Raw genomic sequence first — 21208 nt, forward strand, 5'->3', positions numbered from 1 at the left:
GCTGCTTGGCCTTCAACCCCCAAGTAAGTGGAATTTTTGTGAAGGGCTTTAACCCACTCAACATACACATATACACTCCCAAACCCAAATCCATTCTTTATAACTATGAGAAAAAAACTGTCAACCTGAAGCTCAACTTTGTTTTCGACTTACACATACACCATGCACAACATTTAGACAAGATTAGATCATATCAAAATATTAATAATTAGTTACAGCTAAATAGCGCTAGTTAAAGCGCTTTTCTGGGCACTCAAAACGCTTTACATGGAAGGGGGAATCTCCTCAACCACCACAAATGTGCAGCATCCACCTGGATGATGCGACGGCAGCCATATTGCGCATAGGACTATCATTATGTTACATAACATGTCATGCTAGTAGCAGCAAAATTTGAAACCGTTCAAACAGTTGTACAGACACAGTTAAATGTTGGAGAGGAAAGACAGGTTTCCCATAAACAACAGTGGTCTGCCTATACCTATATTTTGCATTCCTCAAAGTCACACCTTAAGCTCACTGCCATGGTTTTGGTTTGCAGAAAATGTCTGAGACATGTACCAGGTAAGCAGGCAGCACTCCACCTCAACGGCTGTTTTGTTGAGAAATCAAAATGAGGTTGAAGGAAATTTAGCATAGCTGAACCTCATTTAGTTGACATAATTCAGCTCGAAATGTTCAGTAAAACATGGCCCTTTTCAGACATATTAGTATCCACATAAAAAGAGATGCATCAAAGTGTAAAAGTGCATTTATGGATACATTTAAAAGATGCTGCAAAAAAGAAAAAGTTCACCCAAAAACATATGACTTCTTTGGAGCACAATAGGAGTGTGCTGCCATACTGAATCCACCCAACTGACAATGCATTACATCATTCTTATGTTTAGAAGAAGGAACAAAGTAATCTGAGTTTGTATAATATGAGGATGAGGAAATGACAGAACAATTCATAATATAAAATAACTATACAGTAACAACAACAAGCTTGAACATTAAGTATCATGGTATGAACTGAGTGTTTAGTTCATACCATGAACTAAACATTTTATCTGAGTAATTAGATGGAGTTTTCCAGTGTCCATTTTATTATATAAACTGTCCTACTTCACACGCTGAATAATTGAGTTACACTCTTAAAAATAAAGATGCTTAAGCGATGCCATAGAAGAATCATTTTTGGTTCCACAAAAGAACCATTCAGCCAAAGGTTCTTTGAAGAACCACCTCTTTCTTTATTTTTTAGTAATCCAATTCTGAAATACCTTTATTCATGGAACCAAAAGTTTCTTTTATGGCATCAAAGAACCCATTGAAGCCACTTTTTTAAAATAATGTAATACATTAAAAATAAAGGTGCTTCAATGCCATAGAAGAACCATGTTTGGTTCTTAAAAGAACCATAATCTGAAGAATCTGTTTTGCCACAAACATCCGAGGAACCTTTGGGTTTCACAAAAGGTTCTTTGTGGCAAAACAGGTTCTTCAGATTATAAAAAGGTAAGAAAGAGGTCCATTATGGAACCATTTAGACTGAAAGGTTCTAAAATTGCATCGTGGAGCACATTCATTTTTAAGTATGTAATTCAATAGAAAGGTAAGAAAGAGATGGTTCTTAGAGAACCATTCTTAATGGTTCTTTGTGGAACCAAAAATAGTACCTCTATATGCATCACAGTGAAGAACCTTTTAAGGACCTTTTTTAAGAGTCTATACAGAATTGTTTAAGCAAATAAATTTATGTAGACTTTCATTCTAATTTCAAAAACTGCTAAACTATACACCAAAATAATTAACATCTGCACTGATGAGCAGGATCATTTAAAAAATATTTGTAGGAATACAGTATATGCATAAGTATGTACAGTATATATATAATCAAGTTTGCTGTGTGAAATCCATCACAGATCTATTTTACTTGCAGTGCAATCCAGTGAAAATGAACCTTATAGCTGCAAAGGCAAAACTTTGCTATTGCTGATTCAGTCAAAAAGGGCATGAGGAATAATAACAGAGTCGGATAGGGTGGGACAGAGAAAGAGAGGAACAATAGAGAGCAGAGAAACAAAAAGTCTCACCATTTCCATCTGAAAGGACTTTCCCTGCTTGGGCTGCTGAGAATTGAAGACGCAAATCATATTCATTTCAGTAGCTGTCTCACGTTTTTAAAGAAAGTGGAGTGGCTTCAAAATGTGAATACTTGAGTATCAGAAACATAAATGATGGAAATGTGTCTATTGCATATCATCAATGTACATCTACCATTGAGATTCAAACATAGCATGTCTTGGTTAAAGTAAACAGAGACTGTTAATCAAAAAACAGTTTGAATATGTTTACACATTTCTGATGTTATCAGTGTTTCAATTAAACAAATTTGGATGTATAATAAATTCATTACTTAACTTTCTTCCAGTGTGTTATATTATATTTACCCTCATGCCACAAAAAACAATCAATCAAAGTATTGTATAATGACCTAAAAACATAAAAGAGTAGAAGAGGTTGATGCGGGATGTGACCCAGATTTCTACCCCATAAGCTACAGAACAAAAAGACAGTTGGGTGTCGCTACAGTTTCACACTGATCTAGCATCCATTTGTGGTTTCTGTTGCTATGTTACAATTAAAATAAAAAGAGAAGAGAGACAAGCTGGTCCTAGCAGGAAAAGCCTGTTCTGCCTGAAGCATGTCAGATAATATTTCATATCCAGCTCTCTGAATTCTCACATTCTTATAACTCCAGCTGGGCCATGTGGCTTAAGCACTGCAGTACAGCTATGACTAGCTTTACTTGTTTATTCTGAGGTGAAAAAATGTTGACCCAGCGTTGGGTCAAATAGAGACAAACTGGGAGCTCATGATTCGGTACATGTCTCTATGCGGGGCTCAACATACGATACATATCACAGTATTTTAAACAAAAAATGTAATTGAAATTGAAATAACATAAAAAATTAACAATTTCAGTAACTTTTTTGCACATAAATCTTAATAAAGAATGTTTACTTTTTAAGGCTTTACTGAACCTTTTGTCCTGCAGGTTTGCCCATCGTTTTAGCTTTGTCTACTAAATCTAGATTATGTTTTGTCTACTAAAGTCGTAGTAGGTAGAGTAGGCAGAGTAGCTAGCGTCTTGACCACTCAACGAATAGAATTAAAAGAACATCATATCGTAAAATATCCACAGATATGCTTTTGCGCAGCTGAGCATGCTGAAAAAAAGAGATCTGAGTTACATTTAATGGTTGGAAAATTGAACAAATAGGTGGTTTGACTATCGACGTCTGTTCATTCAGACTTCCAAACTCAAATACATACTATAATCCTATACATCCTATACATTATAGTGCAAGAATACATTACCAATGACACTCTGTGATTGTTAAATAAATTCTGTAACATTTCCACAGATGACCAGTAAACATATCACAGAGCAGTACTAAGCTGCTGAAAACCACAAATGTTTCGACTGTCCGTAGAAAGCCATTGCAAATTTCTGCAGTTATACGCATGCTATGATCTCCATATGATTTACAACCCCTTTTTACAACACCATTAGAAAAAAAAACATGAAGAGTGCATTTGTTTCTATGGCAGATTTAATAATGCATTGTGAATGTAAACGTTAAATGACGATAACGATTTTTTGAAACTTGAATCTGGGTGACCGGATGGGCAGGTGTGGGGGATGTGGCTGTCATTCTGTATGTCTCTCTCCCATGAGAGGGAGGACATTGATTTGCAGCCATTAACCGAAGGTTTCTTCTTTATACTCTCACAAGGAACCTGGAGATATCCACCCAACCCTGCCCCCGACACACAGACAGCCATTATGAGTCTCTGTCCTCCATCCCCCTCTCGAGGGAAAAGTAAACAGCTTTTCCCCTCCTCCCTATATTTCTCACTCAGCCATCTCACACTTTTCTTTCTTTCGGGCACCTCCACTCGTTCACACAATTAACACATATAAAGCAGCAGACCTCACATAAGGCCAGAGTTTGCGTTTGATTGACAGGAAGGCCTTGCACAGAGATGAGAGAAAAAAAATATTTCGAATGGGTCACAATGCATGAATCGTTTTTTTTCTAAACAGATACTTTTAGACTTTAGACTACAGACAACCACATGTCCAAACCATATTTTTGTTCTCTCATACACACACACACACACACAATAACCTGTATAAAGCCAACCATCAAAAAAATAGTAGCCAACACAAGACCACAATGCAGCTGAGAAAACAAACCGGTAGTATGTTCCACAGGTGGAGGATCACACACAACACACCCTCAAACAGTCTCAAATATCCTCTTCTGAAGTCTGTATTTGTATTATGTTAGATCTTGAACAATGAAAATTTTCACCACAGGCTAATAGGTTAAATAAGGTTAAGTGAAAAGACGACATCTAAAGGGAGCTGAAGAGGTTAACAAAGTGTAACAACCTGTAGTAATGCAATCTGGAAACCTTAAAAACTAAATTGTGAAATTTAAAGCAGTTTCTCTTGACTCAACAGTTACTTTTATCACTTCTATTTTTTGATATAGTTTCATCACAGTTAATGCCGCGAGAACAAAGGCTCTCTTTAATAAAACATCTTTCCATTGAAGGTTGCAAGAGATGAAATCTGGACAAATGCGTTTCATATTTAAGGGTGCTTAATCCTAATTGACTTCATATACTTCAAATGTTTTACTGACAAAACAAAGAGTAATGATTGTCTCCATGACCTCATTATGACATCACCATCTCTTCTCCATTTGGAGGTGCATAGGGAATTGCCTTCTGTCTCCACAAAAGCTTCTTTGAAACCTGATATTACTGAAAGTTTCATGTTCGCAGAGGCTATTATCAGTTTACGTATCAAATTGAGACAAGTGGTCCTTCTCCTAACTATCCCCCACTAGGAGATATTACTCCTACTAACAGTTTACCAAACTTGCATTTAATGCACACAAACCTAAGGTTCAGGTGAGGTTAAGACCACAACACTTATCACTGCACCTGTATGTGACCTGCATGGTTTCTATAGACCCTCTATTTTATTCCTCTTGGGATGAAAGAGTTGTATGGGACAGAAAGAAGCCATTGTCAGCATGGCTGGAAAGGAGATTATTCCAGTTTGGCGACATAGAAAAAAGGACAAAAGTGTCAAGTTTTAAACAATTGTTTTGGCTGAAAACCAAATATAAATAAGAGCTCAGATCCTTAAAGGAACGTAAACCAACATAATCAACCTTTTATATTTTGGATTCGGGTTAAAGCCCTTTTAAATTTGAAGCCCTTAGAGCTACATGTGGAATAATGATTTTAAATGATTTACAAGTACTTTTAAAGTCTGGCATTTAAGATATCATTTATCCAGAGGATGATGCCAGAAACTACCCAAGATAATTGTTGTTTTGAAAAGGTAACACACCCTTTAAAGATTAAAGGTCCAATGTGTAATTTTCGGAGGATCTATTGACAGAAAAGCAATATCATCTACATAACTATGTCTTCATAGGTGTATAAAGAGCTTGCATAATTAATGTTATGTTATAATTATCTTAGAATGAGCTATTTCTATCTATATACACCGCGGGTCCCCTTAGATGGACTTTATCATGTACTTAATACATTCGTGAATCATTTATCTCATTTGGCAAATAAGCGAAAACGTGACAACATCTTAGATCTGTGTCAGCCACCGTAGTGCTTTGAAAAGAAGGGGGTGGAGTTGAGTGAGCCATTGGTTGCCATTTCATACACTGGACCTTTAAATTAGCTTTATAAAACGGCATCCTTTTAGGAAGCCAAATAATCCATTCATACATTTGGAAACAAAACTATAAATGCTTGTAATCCTCAGATTACTAATGCAAACCACTTATCAATGCAAGAGAAAATGAGGCATTTTCTTTACCACACATTTTAATTGAAAAATACTTCAGGATTCATTTGGACTCTGCAGTACACAGGCAGTCTAACATCTGCTCTACAGTGTCGTACACTACTATCTTGGTAAGAAAAAAAGTGCTTAAAGATGGACTGTGTTGCAGTCAATGCCCAATCCATCACACGTTCTTCAGTTTCTAGACATCTCCATGAGCCCATAGTCATTCAGGCCTTGTGATGTTACAGCAATCTTTTTCATATTTTACGCTCCACAAACCGCCAAATTCATTTTGGGATCGTGAAGCTAAAGTTCTGCGTACATTGTTTTTCACTTTGTATTTGAACAAAGTTTGTATAACAGTCAACAGGATATCAAGCATCTTTCAACGTTGCAGTTTCTTTCACAGTGCACAGTAGAGAACTTCCTCAAACTCATGACGACCTGGCTATGCACAATAAAACGGGACCAGCCCTTTTATATAAAACTCATTTTCGTATGTTTTTGGTTCGATGTTGAAATCACTTGCACGATTCCATGCGACTCATGACCACAACATCTGAAAAGTCAAAAATCCAAACATCAATCCATATGAATGTTATCAGTGCAATGTCGAGACGCCATGCCCAACAACTCCTCAAGGCATCGGCGATGTAGAGGTCATGTTCAAGCTCACAGACTTATCGCTTCTTCTTCTGTTTAAGGGTTTTTCGTCGTTTGACAATCATTTCATACAGTTTGTCCATTCCCTCATGAAGCCCCTCGCCTATGATGGCGCAGGCTGGTTGGACGTGATATGTAGTGGCAGGCGTGAGCTCCTGGAGGGCCAGTTGTTTCTCTATATCCGCCACAGGCAGAGATTTAGGCAGGTCTTGTTTATTTGCAATGACTAGTAGCGGCGTACCTTGGTTTTCAGCGAATTTGGTCACTTTATGCAGCTCCGTCTTCGCCTCCTCCAACCGATCCACGTCTACGGAGTCCACGACGTAAATAATGCCGTCCGTGCATCGACTGTACGATTTCCACAAGGGCCGGAGTTTCTCCTGTCCGCCGACGTCCCAAAAATGACAACTTATTCCTTTGGCTGTACCATTGCTCAGCTTGATCTTTTCCGTGTTGAATCCGATCGTGGGCACGGTGTTAACAAACTCGTTGAATTTCAGCCTGTAAAGCACCGTGGTTTTCCCTGCGGAGTCCAAGCCGAGCATCACTATGTGGAGAGACTGAAAAGCGGATATGTTTGAGAAACTGTTTCCCATTTTGATCCCGCTTCGCCTTGTCAGCAGAGGTGGAAACCACCGCAGTCCCTCTAGCACCAGCGAGTCGACCAAATCTAGGTTTTAATATGATGAATAGATCATTGCACTGCGCTTGTTGTTGCGTGCAGGTCCGTGGATGTAAATACTCCTCGAGTCTCTGCAGTGACAGCTCACATCAACATTCTATCCACAAACTGCTCAAAATCCTCGTGAAGGACCCGATGGGGATTGACTTGATGTCTTCAGCCTCTGCCGACCTGGACGATCTTCGACACGAGATGAGATGTTTTTGCTGCGTTGCGCAAACGCATGAAGACACGCAGTGATAATCAGACGCGAGTGATGAATGGAAGTCCTGCAGCGGCAGCCGAGCTCCACACACACACACACACACACGCACACACACACACAAGATAAACTCCGCCCGCAGTTCATGTGTAAAACACAAAACAACCCCCAGCAGCCTGTGCACTGGCTATCCTGGGGTTTCATGTACAAATAATTGCGTTGAATTCATACTAAAACATTGCGTACGGACAAATCTGTAAATGCACATTCTCACGTTAATTTCACTGCTAGCACATCCGACATTGAGCGTGAAAGCTGCCGTACGCAACGTTTTTTGTGCGTACGCAGCGTTGATACATAAGGCCCCTGATCTCGAGCTTTTGGTGGAATGATGGTATTCGTATAAAAGCCTTAAATAAATGATAATTGTCGACATGAAAGAGAATTTACACACCCCTTCTGAAATTGGGAATACACATTTTTCAACGTTAGTCATTTTAACTAAAAACGTCTACACATAGTGAAACAAAATCTTTTCATTTTTATTATGTCTATTGTGAATATCAATTAATAAACATTTTTTTATGAAACGATGTGTCTGGGTCTCTCTTTCACACTGCAAATATTGTTGATATATTGCGCCACCTGCCGAACGTTTCTATTATCAAGCGGTAATGTGGAATTTGGGAAGACAAGGCAAATACATAAGAAAAAAGAGGTAAAGATATTAAATGAAAAAGAACAATAATGTTCACTTGACCAAATCACGTCATTTTTTAGAATTCATTACTTTTAGCTCGATAAAATTATTTTTGAAATCTAATAGGGGTACAGTACGTTTCATCATTAGGATTGAAAACATGTGTGCGTATTTGCGTTTAAAACAACATGGGTTTTCGACAAAAAGTTGTTTGTAGAACATAAACAATTCTAACTATAGATGAACGCACACATTCATAATACTTCATCCCTAATTTTTTGAGTGACCGTCCAATTTGTATGAAATCTTCACAACCGATTGCACAAATTCAATGCTATGTGATTCTTATCAACTGCCCTTGGTTCCCCCCGGTGTGTGTGTAGGGGGGAGTGATAGAGTGAGTTATAGAGTGAAAGGGAGAGAGGTACTGATTAAAGGTTTGTAAAAGTAAACTATGCAGACTTCATGTCTCAGTAAAAGCAGATATAAGTACATTTTTGTTAAACCCACAGTGATGACTGTTTACTTTATTGGTCGTAAATTTGTTAAGAGAACCTGCCAGACAGTGAGAAAGAGTATGTTGACGTGATAAAGCTGGAATTCACAAATAAAAAGTAGTACGTGAGGTTTGTTAAACTTTCAATGAGTACGCCAAGAAGAAAAACTTGCACGAGTGTAATTTGTCAAGTAGGACTATAGACTAAAACAAATATGTCTATGAGATGTTTTACACCACAGCATGTCATGTTTTTAGAAACTATTTTATTCTTTGTATCACAAAAGAAATACACATGAACATATCTGTGGCAAAATGAATACACATGGTGATAGAACAAAGTGCATGCTATTATAATAATGTACATTCTCATAATTTTAATACAGAATGTCTACAGGATTGTGTCCTGTAAACGGTCAGTACTGTGCAAAAAGTTAAGGCACATCAGATGCTTTATTTAAAAAAAGAAAAAATACTTTTATATTCAAACTTAGTGTGTCAGTAGAAAACATCATTAGAGATTATTAATGGTAATAATCATGTGATTTCATAGTCCTCCAATAGAGCTTTACAATGAGATCTGAGATAATATACTACTTGTTCTACCTATAGCCTACTACTTAAGTTTTAGGCACTGGTGCAAACGTTTTCAAAGTAATGCCATACATTTCATTCATCAGTTATTTTCTATTATTTAAATAAAACATATTTTGTACATCGAAATGTGAAGACCGCATTTCTTTAGAATACTAGCACAAAGTGAGTAAGGTAACTTTGCAGGTGGTTCCAAAATCTGAAAATGCCTCACAATGAAACAGCCGGACCCTCAGGTCCGATATTTCAGACATTTTTCCTGATCTTACAGGTTCATTTGTGTAAGTTTAACCTGGTTGTATTATCTTATTTAGTTTTCCCCCTTGTCATTCTAGCTGTACTTTCCCTTATACAAGCAAAACATCACAGCATTAGTTGAACTGTATCAACAACAGTCCATAACACTTAAAGTAAAAAAGGCCATTTTAGTATACAGTGTAGTAGGCATCATAAAACAAACAAATGATCAAGACTATATTGTGTATTAAAACATATACAAGTATATATTTTGTAAAAAAAAATACAAATAAATATTTCTGCAATGAACAATGAAAGGCTTAACAAGAGATTTGGTCTTTTTCACATTAAAGTTTTATAAGTCCCTTGTTTTTTGTATTAAAACCTCAAAGATTTAAACTCAGCTTCTGTAAATTATATTTGATGTACAAATTGTCGTGCAATACCAAAAGCTAAAACCTTTCGTAAAAAACATAATATACAATTAAAAAAATGATATATATTATATAGTCTTTTAAAAGTCAGGTGGTAAAGAATGTCCTTATATGGCACAGTCATCTTGAGGGGAAGTGCTAAAGGCAGAGCTCCGCAAAAGATCCAGACAGTTGACAAGAATGAGGGCACCGGTGATGTGTCTCCACCACTTGGTGATCGGGTTCTTCATTTTGTCCAAGCCTGTGTGAAGTTCTTGAATCACATCTCTATAGCTGTCTCCAATCTGAGCCGCCCATGTGACCAGAAAGTCATAGGCAGGTTTCCACATGGCCTTAAGAGAGAAAGAGAAGTTTATAATCATATAACTTCAGTTCCTCCTTTTTGCGTGTCTACTGAAAAGAAATCCTTCAGGAATCGTCCTTTAGTCACACAATGAACTATGACAACACAATATTAGTAAATAAGCTTCAGTTCAATACTATTTCCTGACACAGTCATTTGTGTTTTTACCTCACTTTCCAGTTGTCCTCTAGTGTCTCTATGCGGAGCTTCATACGCTTCCATCTGCTGACGGGACACTTTAGCCAGTCTCTCAGCAAGCTCCCTCCAGCGACCTGCCACCTCCACAGCTGTGGTCAACAGCACAAAGTCCATGATCAGTCGTGCCACCAGACCCTGACAGTCCATCTTCAGAAGTGCCTGAATGACAGATACATTCAAACCATCTGTTTATCATCAAATACAAATACCCAGACAGTTTGTAATGAGAAGGTCTTAACTAAAGCAGCATATAAGGAGAGAAAAAGTCAGAGATTGATGTCTGGGCCTCTTCAATGTTTTGCTTTATGCTACTCATGCAGTCACAAACTTAAAGTTGAATCCATCAATACATCTTATAGAACAAATGCTGTTTACCCACAAATTCAAATGTATGAAATCAGCTGACAGAAACTAGACGACATAATTTCATTAAAAAAAAAAATCAAATATAAAAAGTCGCACTCTTGTTGAGGTCTGCCTTCAGAATTTCTTTTTTGTTGTTTTCTTTTCTAAGTGGCTAGATAACTACAAAATTGGTTGGGGATCAGCTCGGTGGTGGCTAAAGATGGCCTCAGAGATCCAGGACCAAGTGCTTTGATGAATGTGCTGATAGCGAGGAAACGACGTGCATGCTTCTAGCACAATATAATGAGAGCAACTCTGAGACTCTTGAATTAGGGAAAATGTTAGGGGGGAATATCCGGCTGTTCTGTTGGCAAGTGTTCTGTCTCATTTACGTGACCTTTCTTTGTCCAAGAGAGTCTACGTGACATTCAGAAACAGAATATAGACCTATAATCGCTTAACTGCCACTCAATATACAACCTTTATTGATCTACCCATATTTCTCAAAACTATGAAACATTAACCCATTTACATGTTTGTTGCTTTAAGTGTGATAAGTAAAAACTGCATTTTCTTTAAACATTTAAAAACACACCCAACAGCGGCAAGTGCTCAAAAGCAAATGTTACATGGCCCAAACTCGCTAATCTCTGATCCAGTTCCGTGCCTTGGAATGCTTGGAATGACAGGAAATCTGCTCAGAGGGGGAGGAACACAGGACTGATGCCCCAGAAGACATGAAAAATGACCAGCCCCAAACTGAAAAATGAGTCCAAGGTTTGTATTATTGCTAGTTCTCATGAGGGTAAACATTCAAGGTATGAAGTTGGTTTGTGCAAGCATTCTGTGTTTAATTATGGACACACATTCACGCATTGAGGTCCAGTGTATGAAATCTTACAGTACAGTGCGATCTTGCAGAAAAGCTGACTGTGTGTGAATGTCCCACACTGTGTACACACAGATTGTGTACATTAGTAGAAGTGAGATAAGGCCTTTCATCTGCACCTGTTTCCTGGGCTGTCTCACCTGTGTCCCCGTCACACCAGTCAGGAACTTATTAAGCCCTTTAGTGACAGAACTGCAAACAAAATCTCCGTCCTCCAGACTGTCTGTGTAGATGTTTGACTATCACAAAACTATCTTAATCACTTACTGTATATATTTGACAGTTTCTAAAAGGTGTGAAATTAGCAGTAGTTTATCTAAAAACCAAGCATTTACATTTAATGAGAAAGGTTTAACTTATTACTAAAGCCCAGACGGAAAAATAAAACATTTACTCATTACCAATGCAAACGCATGTTCTGTATAAAAATTCTAAATAAAACGCGCTGAGAATTACAGATTGATCTCTGTTTGAAATCTCTTGGCAGGGGACGTGTAGGTGTGGAGGGTTTGGCAATTTAGAGCGGTTCTTATTCCGTATTTGATTCATCTGTTTAGACCGTAACAATAAGAAAGGAAACATCTGCACGACTATGAATCTCCACCGGTCTTCCGGCATCTTCAAGCAAAGGTCTATTGTCACGTTTGAGATGAAAACAGATGACCTTCGAAGACCCTTCCCTACTTTACATCCAGTATGTTATCAAGGTATGCTGATCAATTATGTTATTAAAACTCTTGAAGGATGTTTACATCTGCTATAAACATCTATTTAAGATAATCTATTTAGTATTTAAAATCATAGGTGATTATATGTAGGTGGTTTTTCACTGTTGGAAAGGATGGATAGAAGCATTTATGCTATAAATTTGATGTCCGCACATAAAGTACTTTGAAATATTGCTTGAGTGAAACTTTTAATTCGATCAACCCATAGAGATGTTAATACTTGGTGTGATTGTGAACAGGCACATATCACTTAAAAATGGATAAAGTGCTAAATCTCGAGTTTAGCGTTTCTCCCCCATAAAAGTCAGTTGTAATGAAATGGCTTGACGTCGCAAAATAAGAACCACGTAAAAACAATTTCTTTTTAAACTTAACTGTAATAAACACTAGCTGCTGTTAAAAGAACAAGCACTTGTTCCAGGGATTAGAATAGTCTCACGTTAAACTTGTTCTAGAAGTTAATTACAAAGAAACCACATAATGTGGCTCAAGGCAGCGACAAACCGAGAACATAAAACTTTTCATGTTCATCATGTTTATGTTTGATATCAGTGATAAACAAATCTGTTTATCTTGGTTTTCTGTGGTTGTTCTTTTGGTACGCAAGATTTTTCACTTTATCCATTTAATAATGGCTTGTTATTTTAATGGAAGCTACTGTTTATTACAAGTAAGGTTTGACAGAAATTTGGGCTTACCTGGCCGTTGTTCAGTTCATAAAACATAGGTACTTTGTGATAGTGAATTCCTATTGAGAAATCACTTTGCTTGTCATTAAAACCATGTAATTGCAAACAACCTATACTTACATATTTACCTATACTTACATTTTAGACACAGCTCTATAGTTTGTATTTTTAAAACAAGTAGCTTAAATGCAACATGATATTTCCTTAGTAAGCATCCTCTTTAGATTCCGGTTGTCTAATAGGTGTTAACTCCATGTTCTGTTGACATAGTGTAAGTGCAGGTGCCAACCAGACAAACCTGAATATGAATCCTAAAAAAAAACATTCCGATCAATCTAATATTGAACATATGAATAATTCATTATTCATTATATTTGTTATATATTATATATTACATATATTATAATATATTTTATATATTATGTCTTTCTTCAGTGCATTTTATTACAAATTTGTTTTACTGATAACATGTTGTTTTGATTTAGGACAGCATTTGAAAGTGCATATCTATTGATATTCTTGCACATACATTTTATACTTTCATTTTATTAGAAATGTTATACTTTTAGTAATACCTCTGCTATTCAGAATCCAACATTTTAATCTATTGATGATATAAAAATAATTTAAATTCTTATTTAATTCATTCAAAGATGTACAGTGAACCCTTAAATCACAGCAGCAATGGAAATCAATCACACTTAGACATTAACATCACATCTGAAAATGCATTATTTCTGTTTGGCGTTTTTTTCTCCAAAGATTTTTTGTGATGATTTACTTTACTAGTTTTCAGTAATGGTGGAAACATCTCATAAAAACGATCCTCTTCCCTCAAAACTCTCTGCAGCAGGAGTGTTATAAATAGTAAATGTATATGTAGGAGATCATTTCTCAGAGCTCCTCTTCTTGTTTTGTTAATGGTTCAAGGGTCTTCTTCATTTATTTCAAAAGCTGTTACAGCAGACTGCCTGCATTAATTAACTCTTTATAACTGCGTGCAAAAAAGCTATTCGACATGCCGATGTTTCCCACATGATATATCCTGCTTAATTGACATCAATATTAAACCTATATAGTATTTTATTAGGCTTGAAACCCTCATTGACAATATTAAACTATACCAAAACTACTGTAATTTTGTAATACTTAATTTGACACTCCGGTGCAAAAAGAGCATATAAAAAAGACAATAGAAAATATGAGTAATATGAGTTATAAACTGCTCTTGAAAAAATAAATATGCCAACAAATTACAATGGTTGTTGTATGTCAATGGGGTGATCAAATTCTTGACTAGTGTAATTATGGTCCGTAAAGAGAAAGAAGAGATTATTACTCCTGAACACCAAAGGAGATATGGAGCATATTAGAAAAATGGTCTCACATAATATCAGATCAAATTCATCATTTGGTGAGAACATTTCAGGGCATAAGGCTTTTGTAGTAGCTGCTCTTCCTTTGGAACCAGCTCCCCATGACATTAAATGTGCTCCTTCCATTTCCAAATCAAGGCTCAAATCACATTTTTACTCATTGGCTTTCCCAGCCTAGTTTTTGCTTTCATTTTTGTGTTTTTAAATTTATTTGTAGACAGATTGTGTAATTTTATTTTGTGGTCTCTACAAAGCACTTTGGTCACCCAAGGCTGGATTTAAATTTGCTTTATAAATAAAGATACTTTCTTATTTCCTTTCGTCCTTACTTACTACAGTTACATAATGTTTTATGAATCTAAAATGCAGGCTTTGCAAAAGGAGTGTTATTCAACTGCAACCTCAGTGTGAAATGAACTTTTAAAGCCACGGAAAATGTAAAAAATATAAAAATAAACAAATAACAACATATTTATACTTTCTACAAAAGCTGCTTTCAATACACATCCAGATTCATACGAAACATCAGCCTCCTCCCCAGCGCTTACCTTCATGAGTTCCTTCTGGAAAGACTTCCTCTCTTTGCACTCTTTTGCATTGCAGTCTTCCTTGAGCTTCTCAAGAACGCAAGCAACTTTCTCAGGTTCGCTGTCTGGCTCTGTTCGGCAGAAATGTGTCAGAGGCAAATTGACGTAGCCCAGGGCATCAGCAAAGGCTCTCCAACTCGCTACATTTTCCATCAGCATGGTCCGCACTGAAGCGTAGATGTAAGTCAGACACATGCAGGGCTTCACGATCTGCTCTAAAAGAACTGCAGTCGTAAGTTCAGGCTCTTTGTACTGTACAGGTTTCACTTTTCCCATGGTAAGAATGTTTTTTGCATGCACCAACCCGATTCTTCCGTGATAGTAGCCGAAGTGCCAATCCTTGGTCCATAATTGACCTTTAAGTTTTATTCTTTCCTCACTCAAAAGAACTACCACATCTCCTTTAAGATACTCTAGCAAATACTGGCTTTTAGATTGTCTTATAACAGTTTTCAGCAACTTAGCAAATTTTAGGTTTTTGACAAGCCTGTCCTGAAACACAGGGTACTTGCAAGTCGCCGCAAGAGGAGACAATACAATTTTGCTCACTTCCTTTTTCTTCAGGAAACGCCTTTGTACAGAGCTCCCTGATGTTGACTTTGGTGGAGGGGGTGGCGTCTGAACACAAAACTGGCCAAGGATACAATCCTTATCATCCTTGACCTGAATTCGCAAAGTAAAGTCAGAGATTTCACCAGAATCACGGGCAGCGATCATGTAGACAAGACGGGCCACTTTGCCAAGTTTTATCTGAAAGCCTCTCACACATCTTGCCTGTTCAGTGCTTTTCACTTCGAAGTTGGACATGTTGGAATAAACGCCAACATGAAGATCTTGAAATTTTGCGAGGACAAATTGGTGCTTTCCCCAGAGCTGGAGGAGGACAGGTGGAGTGGACTGAGAATGCTTTTTTACATCACTCACTAGCAGTGTTTTCGGGGCACAGTCATGGCCAAAAATGGCGACCACCGTCTTGAAGGACGGGTGGATGTGTTTTGGCCCATATACCCCAATAGTGACCTTTTTTACAACGTGTTCCCACACTGTGTTGTATGGAGCCAGAACTTGAGCTTGGGCAACCACAGAAACATACATGCAAGGCTCCAAATTGTCCAGAGTGACTTGGACTGTATCTCCATACATGTATGCATGTGGAATCGGGATGTAAGGCCCTTCCTTGCAATCGCTTCTCACGCACACCACCTCTGCCACTTTACGGCTCTCAATCTTCACCACAACGGACACCTTCATCTCCAGAGTGACAGGAGTCTTGGTTTCCATATTACTTAGTTTTACTTCCACCACTGGACTAACAGTAGTACATTTATCATTACTCAGCTCTAAGGGTGGGTCCAGCAAGGCCTTCAGAGATATCTCTTGAGTATCGCCTGACGCAACGTGGCCCTCAGGAACATGTATGCTAATGCTGGTGTTCGGTAGCTGTATGGCACCGCCAGAACTGTCCAGTTTACATATAATGTTGGTTTCTATAGGCTGGGTCTGCCCCCAGCCTGGGCTCTGTCCAATGGAATCCAGATCATGGCAGGACCGTGTCAGTTTACGGTGGTTTAACCATGCTGTTTTAAAATCCTCTCTGCTTTGATAATGCTCGGGTTTTGGTGATTTCATTCCACCGAAGAAACTCAAAGATGCTTGAGATTCATCAGACTGGGACTGGAGGATGGATAGTTCTGACATGCTAAAGCAACGCTTGCTCTTTAAAAATGAGTCGTCTCGGCGAAGATTTGGGCCAATTTCTGAGCCAAGGCGGAAAATGTTTGTGTCAAAAAGCCCGCTTCCGAATCCATTAACGTTCATAGTGCTGCTGTTGTTTGAGATATTATTTAAACTCAAAGGATTTGCTGAATTCTGGTTACTGTTCTGGTCAGCTGTGTCGTTTAGAAAAGGGTTAGTTGATGCACGTTTGTTAACAAACGAATTACCTTTACGAGATTCTGTTGTCGGGAGATCCGTCCACTCCCCAGAGGGGTTTATTTCTTTCACCTCCTCTGAAATATCTCCCAAGCTGTCAATCATTCCACTATCACTGAATGACGAATCTCGACAGTTGATTGGTTGGACGTATGCAGCTGGGATGTAGCCCATTTCTTTACTGTTGTGTGCATACCACCATTCTCCACCAGATGTGTCTATAACATAAAGACAGTCTCCCTTTGAGAACTTCAGAGTGGTGAAGCTGGACGGACAGTAATCCTTAATGGCAATGACTTCCCTGACAGAGCCAAATGCAGCAATGCCATCAAGTCGTAATGCACTAGGAGTGGGCACTGTGAGAAAGAGGTAAATGTGAATTAGAGACAAGGTTAACTGTAAGGTAGTTAAATGAGAAGGAAATGTTTAATACCTGTGAGAGTGGCCTCTGACACCCCCTCGCTCAGATCGATAAGCGCCCCCTCTGATTTGCAACGAGGGAGCACAGTGTGATTGGCTGCTCGAATGCGATGGGCTGCCATGGTGTTTATTCCTACAGAGCTCCAATTCTGCTATCAGCTTTTTCCAGACATGATATTACTGGCCTCACATATCTGTTACAAAAAAAGAAAGAGAGGGAGCTATGATAGTTCATATGGTAAAGAAGAGTAAGAATTATCTTTCCATAGAAATTTGTTTTAAAAAAATGTTTTATAAAGCAGTTCTTGTTCAAACAGGTCAGATGAAATAGGCCTTTTTAAGTAATATATTTTTTTTTAACGATTAGTATGTGAATTCTGTCATCAAGACTTCCCAGACTGTTTCATTCCAGGACCCACCTAGACAGGTAAAATCTATCTTGAGACCCACCAAAATATATATTTATGTAAATATGGGGAAAAAATACACATTCATCCTCTTAAAATAGAGTAGTTTTTATTTCCCCAAATAAAATAAATTTTAGATGAAATACCAAATAATCTTATAATATTAAACAATATTGTCCTTTAACAGCCAAGTGACTTTCCACGACCCACCTCATGCCACTGTGCGGCCCAAAAGTGGGTCCCGACCCACAGTTTGAAAACCCCTGGTATTTATAATCCATTTAAGTTTTATGTTCGTGTTGTTTATCGCTGCAGTCCTTATAAAACCTTGTAATCATATTTTGTGATTTTATTTTTTTCATCATTATCATTGTATCACCAATAAAAAGTATTAAAAAATGCTCGTCAGTTTTGACAACACAGTTTTTAATCATTTGAAGAGTACAGTTTTTTTCCCCATTTCCTGAAAAAGAGGTTTTGGAAGGCCAACGACAATATATTGTCTTACACTTATAGAGGCCACTTTGCCACTACATGTCTTGAAGGTGAGCTAAAAAGTTTAGAAATATGTGTTCTTGTCCAGGCAAGTTCCAATTCCTGACATCCTCTTTACACAAAAAAGAAAGAAAAAAGCTGTGGGAGCAACCGCACAAGTTCTTCCCTTATTTTTGCTTTCAGTTTAGTTTAGGAGACAATTCAGAATATTCTTTGTGTAACAGTTGATTTTTTGTGATTGAGTCAAATCTTGTAGAAACGGAGTGAATAATTCATTAACACAATCCAAGCGTCCGAGCTGCTCTGTTGTACAATGTACTAGCTTATGGATCAAACAGCTCTTGCTTTTAGAAATCAAAAGTAGCATGTTTGTGTGGAACTCAGCATCCTCTTTAGTCTGATCATGAACTATAAAGGCTCTCCAGCAATATACATCAGTAGTTTCCATGGTTACCACCTTGGGGAAGAAAGCACACACAGTGAAGCGCCTTTAGAGAAAATGCCCAGCTGTACTGGGAATGTGTCATCCAAACAGACAATCTGACATATTGTGAAACTACAAAAATTGCACTGCAATCCATCAGGTTATGAGATGCATCACTCCACTAACTCATTGTGTTTCAGTAATTAAGTGAAGTCTTACTGTAAATAAAAGAAAAATCTATTCATGCCCAAGCTAACTTGTTCTTCAGGGTTATAATTTTGTATACACTTTTATAATAAAATTCAGTAAGAGATACATTATTTCACAACCATACAAGTGTTTGTAGCAGCGTTTCACAAAGTAAAAAGGATTTGAATGTTTCTTTGTCCATCTGTCTTTAAAACCTAGAGGCCATAGAGTTTTCTTTCAATTAAATAAAATAAACATCAGTATTACACCCCAAAAATGTGTGAGATATTACACAATTATTTGTAAAGACAACTCATTCAGAAATTAGTTGATCCAAAGCTGAGGAAATGTTTCAGAAAACAAGTACTTGTGGAAGAAATTTCCAATTTTCAAGTGACTATACTTGCATGAATTTGTTTACAATTTACTTTAATGTTTGCTCAGTATGTGTGTTTATGGCTGTAAACTCCAGATTATGTTCCACCTTTTGTCTCGAATACATAGAGGAAATGTCTGTTAAAAATGGGGATGTGCTGTACTTCCCAAAGCTCATATTAACAATCTTATCAAATGTTTTGCAAACCATCAACTTCTGAAAATATGTGCAAATTGCGAAACACTTTTTACAGGTATTTTTATAAAACGAAATTTTCTTTCACCTCACATATTTACTGAATAAATGCTCATCAAATAAATAAATACATTTCTTATTTCAAATTGTTCACAAGATAATTGAAAGAATATTTTAACAATATGAGATCCTTAATCCAATATTATAAGTACATAAAGTACATTTATCCTGTTGTTTAAATAAATAAATAAATAAATAAAGCACATTTCCTCACATATCGAAATATGAGGAATGATATCATGCTGAGAGCGCTGAAATAAAACATTCATGCTGTAAAGCGAGCATATATTATTTAACAGAAACATTTTACGGGTATGACACGAGACAAAGTTTGAGCAGATTAAGTACTTATAATTTTATGCTTCTGCTTAAACATGGAGGATAAAATAAATCGCAAAGGAAATTCGTGATTTTCGAACCAGATTGCTAAAGCTATTGTCAAGGTGCTTTACGACTCAGTATTACGATAGACAGAGAGTTAAAATTCCCTTAGTGGCTTTACAGTCTTTATGTTAGGCAAGTGCCTCCATTGGGTGGGTGTACGTTGCCTCTGACAAGTTGAAACCGGTCGCAAAAACACCAAGAAGCAGACAAGGAAATTTAAAAGCCCATCAAAATAACACGTCCTCTTTTTGCAAGTGTCAAACACAATAAAATAAATCAAGATGGATTAAGGCATCAGAAACAACATTTACAAGTTCTGGAAAGTGGCAGCTGAATAGTCAGAGAGACGCGATCATACAAATATAAAGAATGAAAACCCGAAAAAGAATGAAAGGACAAACGGTGTACATTAAACTCACTTGATCGAGGTCCTGTACTGTAACGTGATGAATGAGACCAGTACCGTTATTTGCAGATGGTGTGAGTGAGTGAGTGCGCGGGTTCAGCTATTCACTTTACAGAAAGAGGAGGGGCGTCGTGACGTCAGAGGGAGTCGTTTGGTATGTTCGCCTTCATGCGGGCGCTGCGCAGGCTGGTCGGAGTATGACATCACAGTACCGCGAGAGTGATTGGAAAGCACACCTGTCAGCATACTATCCGTCTTAATAGTAAGTTAGTAGAATAAGTATGTCCCAAATCGTGTTAGCCCCTCCCAAGATGGCGACGCAACTGCGACAAGCAACATAGAGCTAGACGTAGCTTAAAATTCTCTATTAGGGCTAGTATAAGTAGGTGAATTGGAACGCAGGGCCAAAGTCCCCGTGAATCGGAAGTTGCGATCGTTTATAACCCTGAAGTGCATTGTAAGTTTGAAATAGCAGTATAAAGTCATATAGTAAAGACGAATCATTTTGATTTTTAAAGTGAATGGGCTGTGTTCTGATTATGTGCATTTAATCTGCCTTAAACTATTTCACATGCGATGTGTAAACAATTATTAAGCCTAAAGGATTGAGTTTTAACAATTCCGTATGACAATACATGCAGACATTTTCAAGTCTAACCATCTTTAACTGGAGCCAACACGTTTCTGTAAATACATTTATCCACGTAAATGGAAAAGTATTGAAATAAGTTGTGAAATGAAAACGATGCTGTGTTCTATATATTGTTCACTTATACGTCTTTGTAGTTGGCTTTTGCCCTCACCAATATGGCGGCGGCGTTGACGTACGATCCAGCGGACAGTGCGGCGTCTAGTTACATACATGTGTCTATTCAAAAT

General features: G+C 37.5%; 2 protein-coding genes across 3 annotated transcripts; both read right to left on the reverse strand.

Moving 5' to 3' along the window:
* Positions 1-5911: 5911 nt before the first annotated feature.
* Positions 5912-7688, reverse strand: arl4cb (ADP-ribosylation factor-like 4Cb). Its single transcript, XM_056754801.1, has one exon. It carries the CDS (start codon positions 7135-7137, stop codon positions 6559-6561), a length of 579 nt encoding a protein of 192 aa, XP_056610779.1. The 5' UTR covers positions 7138-7688; the 3' UTR covers positions 5912-6558.
* A 1182-nt stretch (positions 7689-8870) lies between these two features.
* sh3bp4 (SH3-domain binding protein 4) lies at positions 8871-20488 on the reverse strand. 2 transcript variants are annotated; one of them, XM_056754798.1, is made up of 5 exons: positions 20343-20488; positions 17407-17587; positions 15003-17329; positions 10398-10586; positions 8871-10218 (listed from the first exon to the last, which is right to left on the reverse strand). In XM_056754798.1, the coding sequence occupies exons 2-5, from the start codon at positions 17513-17515 to the stop codon at positions 9994-9996; spliced, it is 2850 nt and encodes a 949-aa protein (XP_056610776.1). In that variant the 5' UTR covers positions 17516-17587; positions 20343-20488; the 3' UTR covers positions 8871-9993. The 2 variants fall into 2 exon arrangements, with proteins under 2 accessions (XP_056610776.1, XP_056610778.1); XM_056754800.1 differs by lacking the exon at positions 8871-10218 and having other exon boundaries at positions 10581-13389.
* Positions 20489-21208: the final 720 nt, after the last annotated feature.

This window comes from Triplophysa dalaica, chromosome 8, assembly GCF_015846415.1.
Source record: "Triplophysa dalaica isolate WHDGS20190420 chromosome 8, ASM1584641v1, whole genome shotgun sequence".
Lineage (NCBI taxonomy): Eukaryota > Metazoa > Chordata > Actinopteri > Cypriniformes > Nemacheilidae > Triplophysa > Triplophysa dalaica.

Excerpts from the sequence above, each read along its gene's own strand:
- arl4cb (XM_056754801.1), bottom strand. The coding sequence starts at position 7,137 with ATGGGAAACAGTTTCTCAAACATATCCGCTTTTCAGTCTCTCCACATA.
- sh3bp4 (XM_056754798.1), bottom strand. The coding sequence starts at position 17,515 with ATGGCAGCCCATCGCATTCGAGCAGCCAATCACACTGTGCTCCCTCGT. Across the intron at positions 10,587-15,002 it reads TCCAGAAGGAACTCATGAAG|GCACTTCTGAAGATGGACTG; the intron begins GTAAGCGCTGGG and ends TCTGTCATTCAG. Across the intron at positions 10,219-10,397 it reads GAGGACAACTGGAAAGTGAG|GCCATGTGGAAACCTGCCTA; the intron begins GTAAAAACACAA and ends TTCTCTCTTAAG.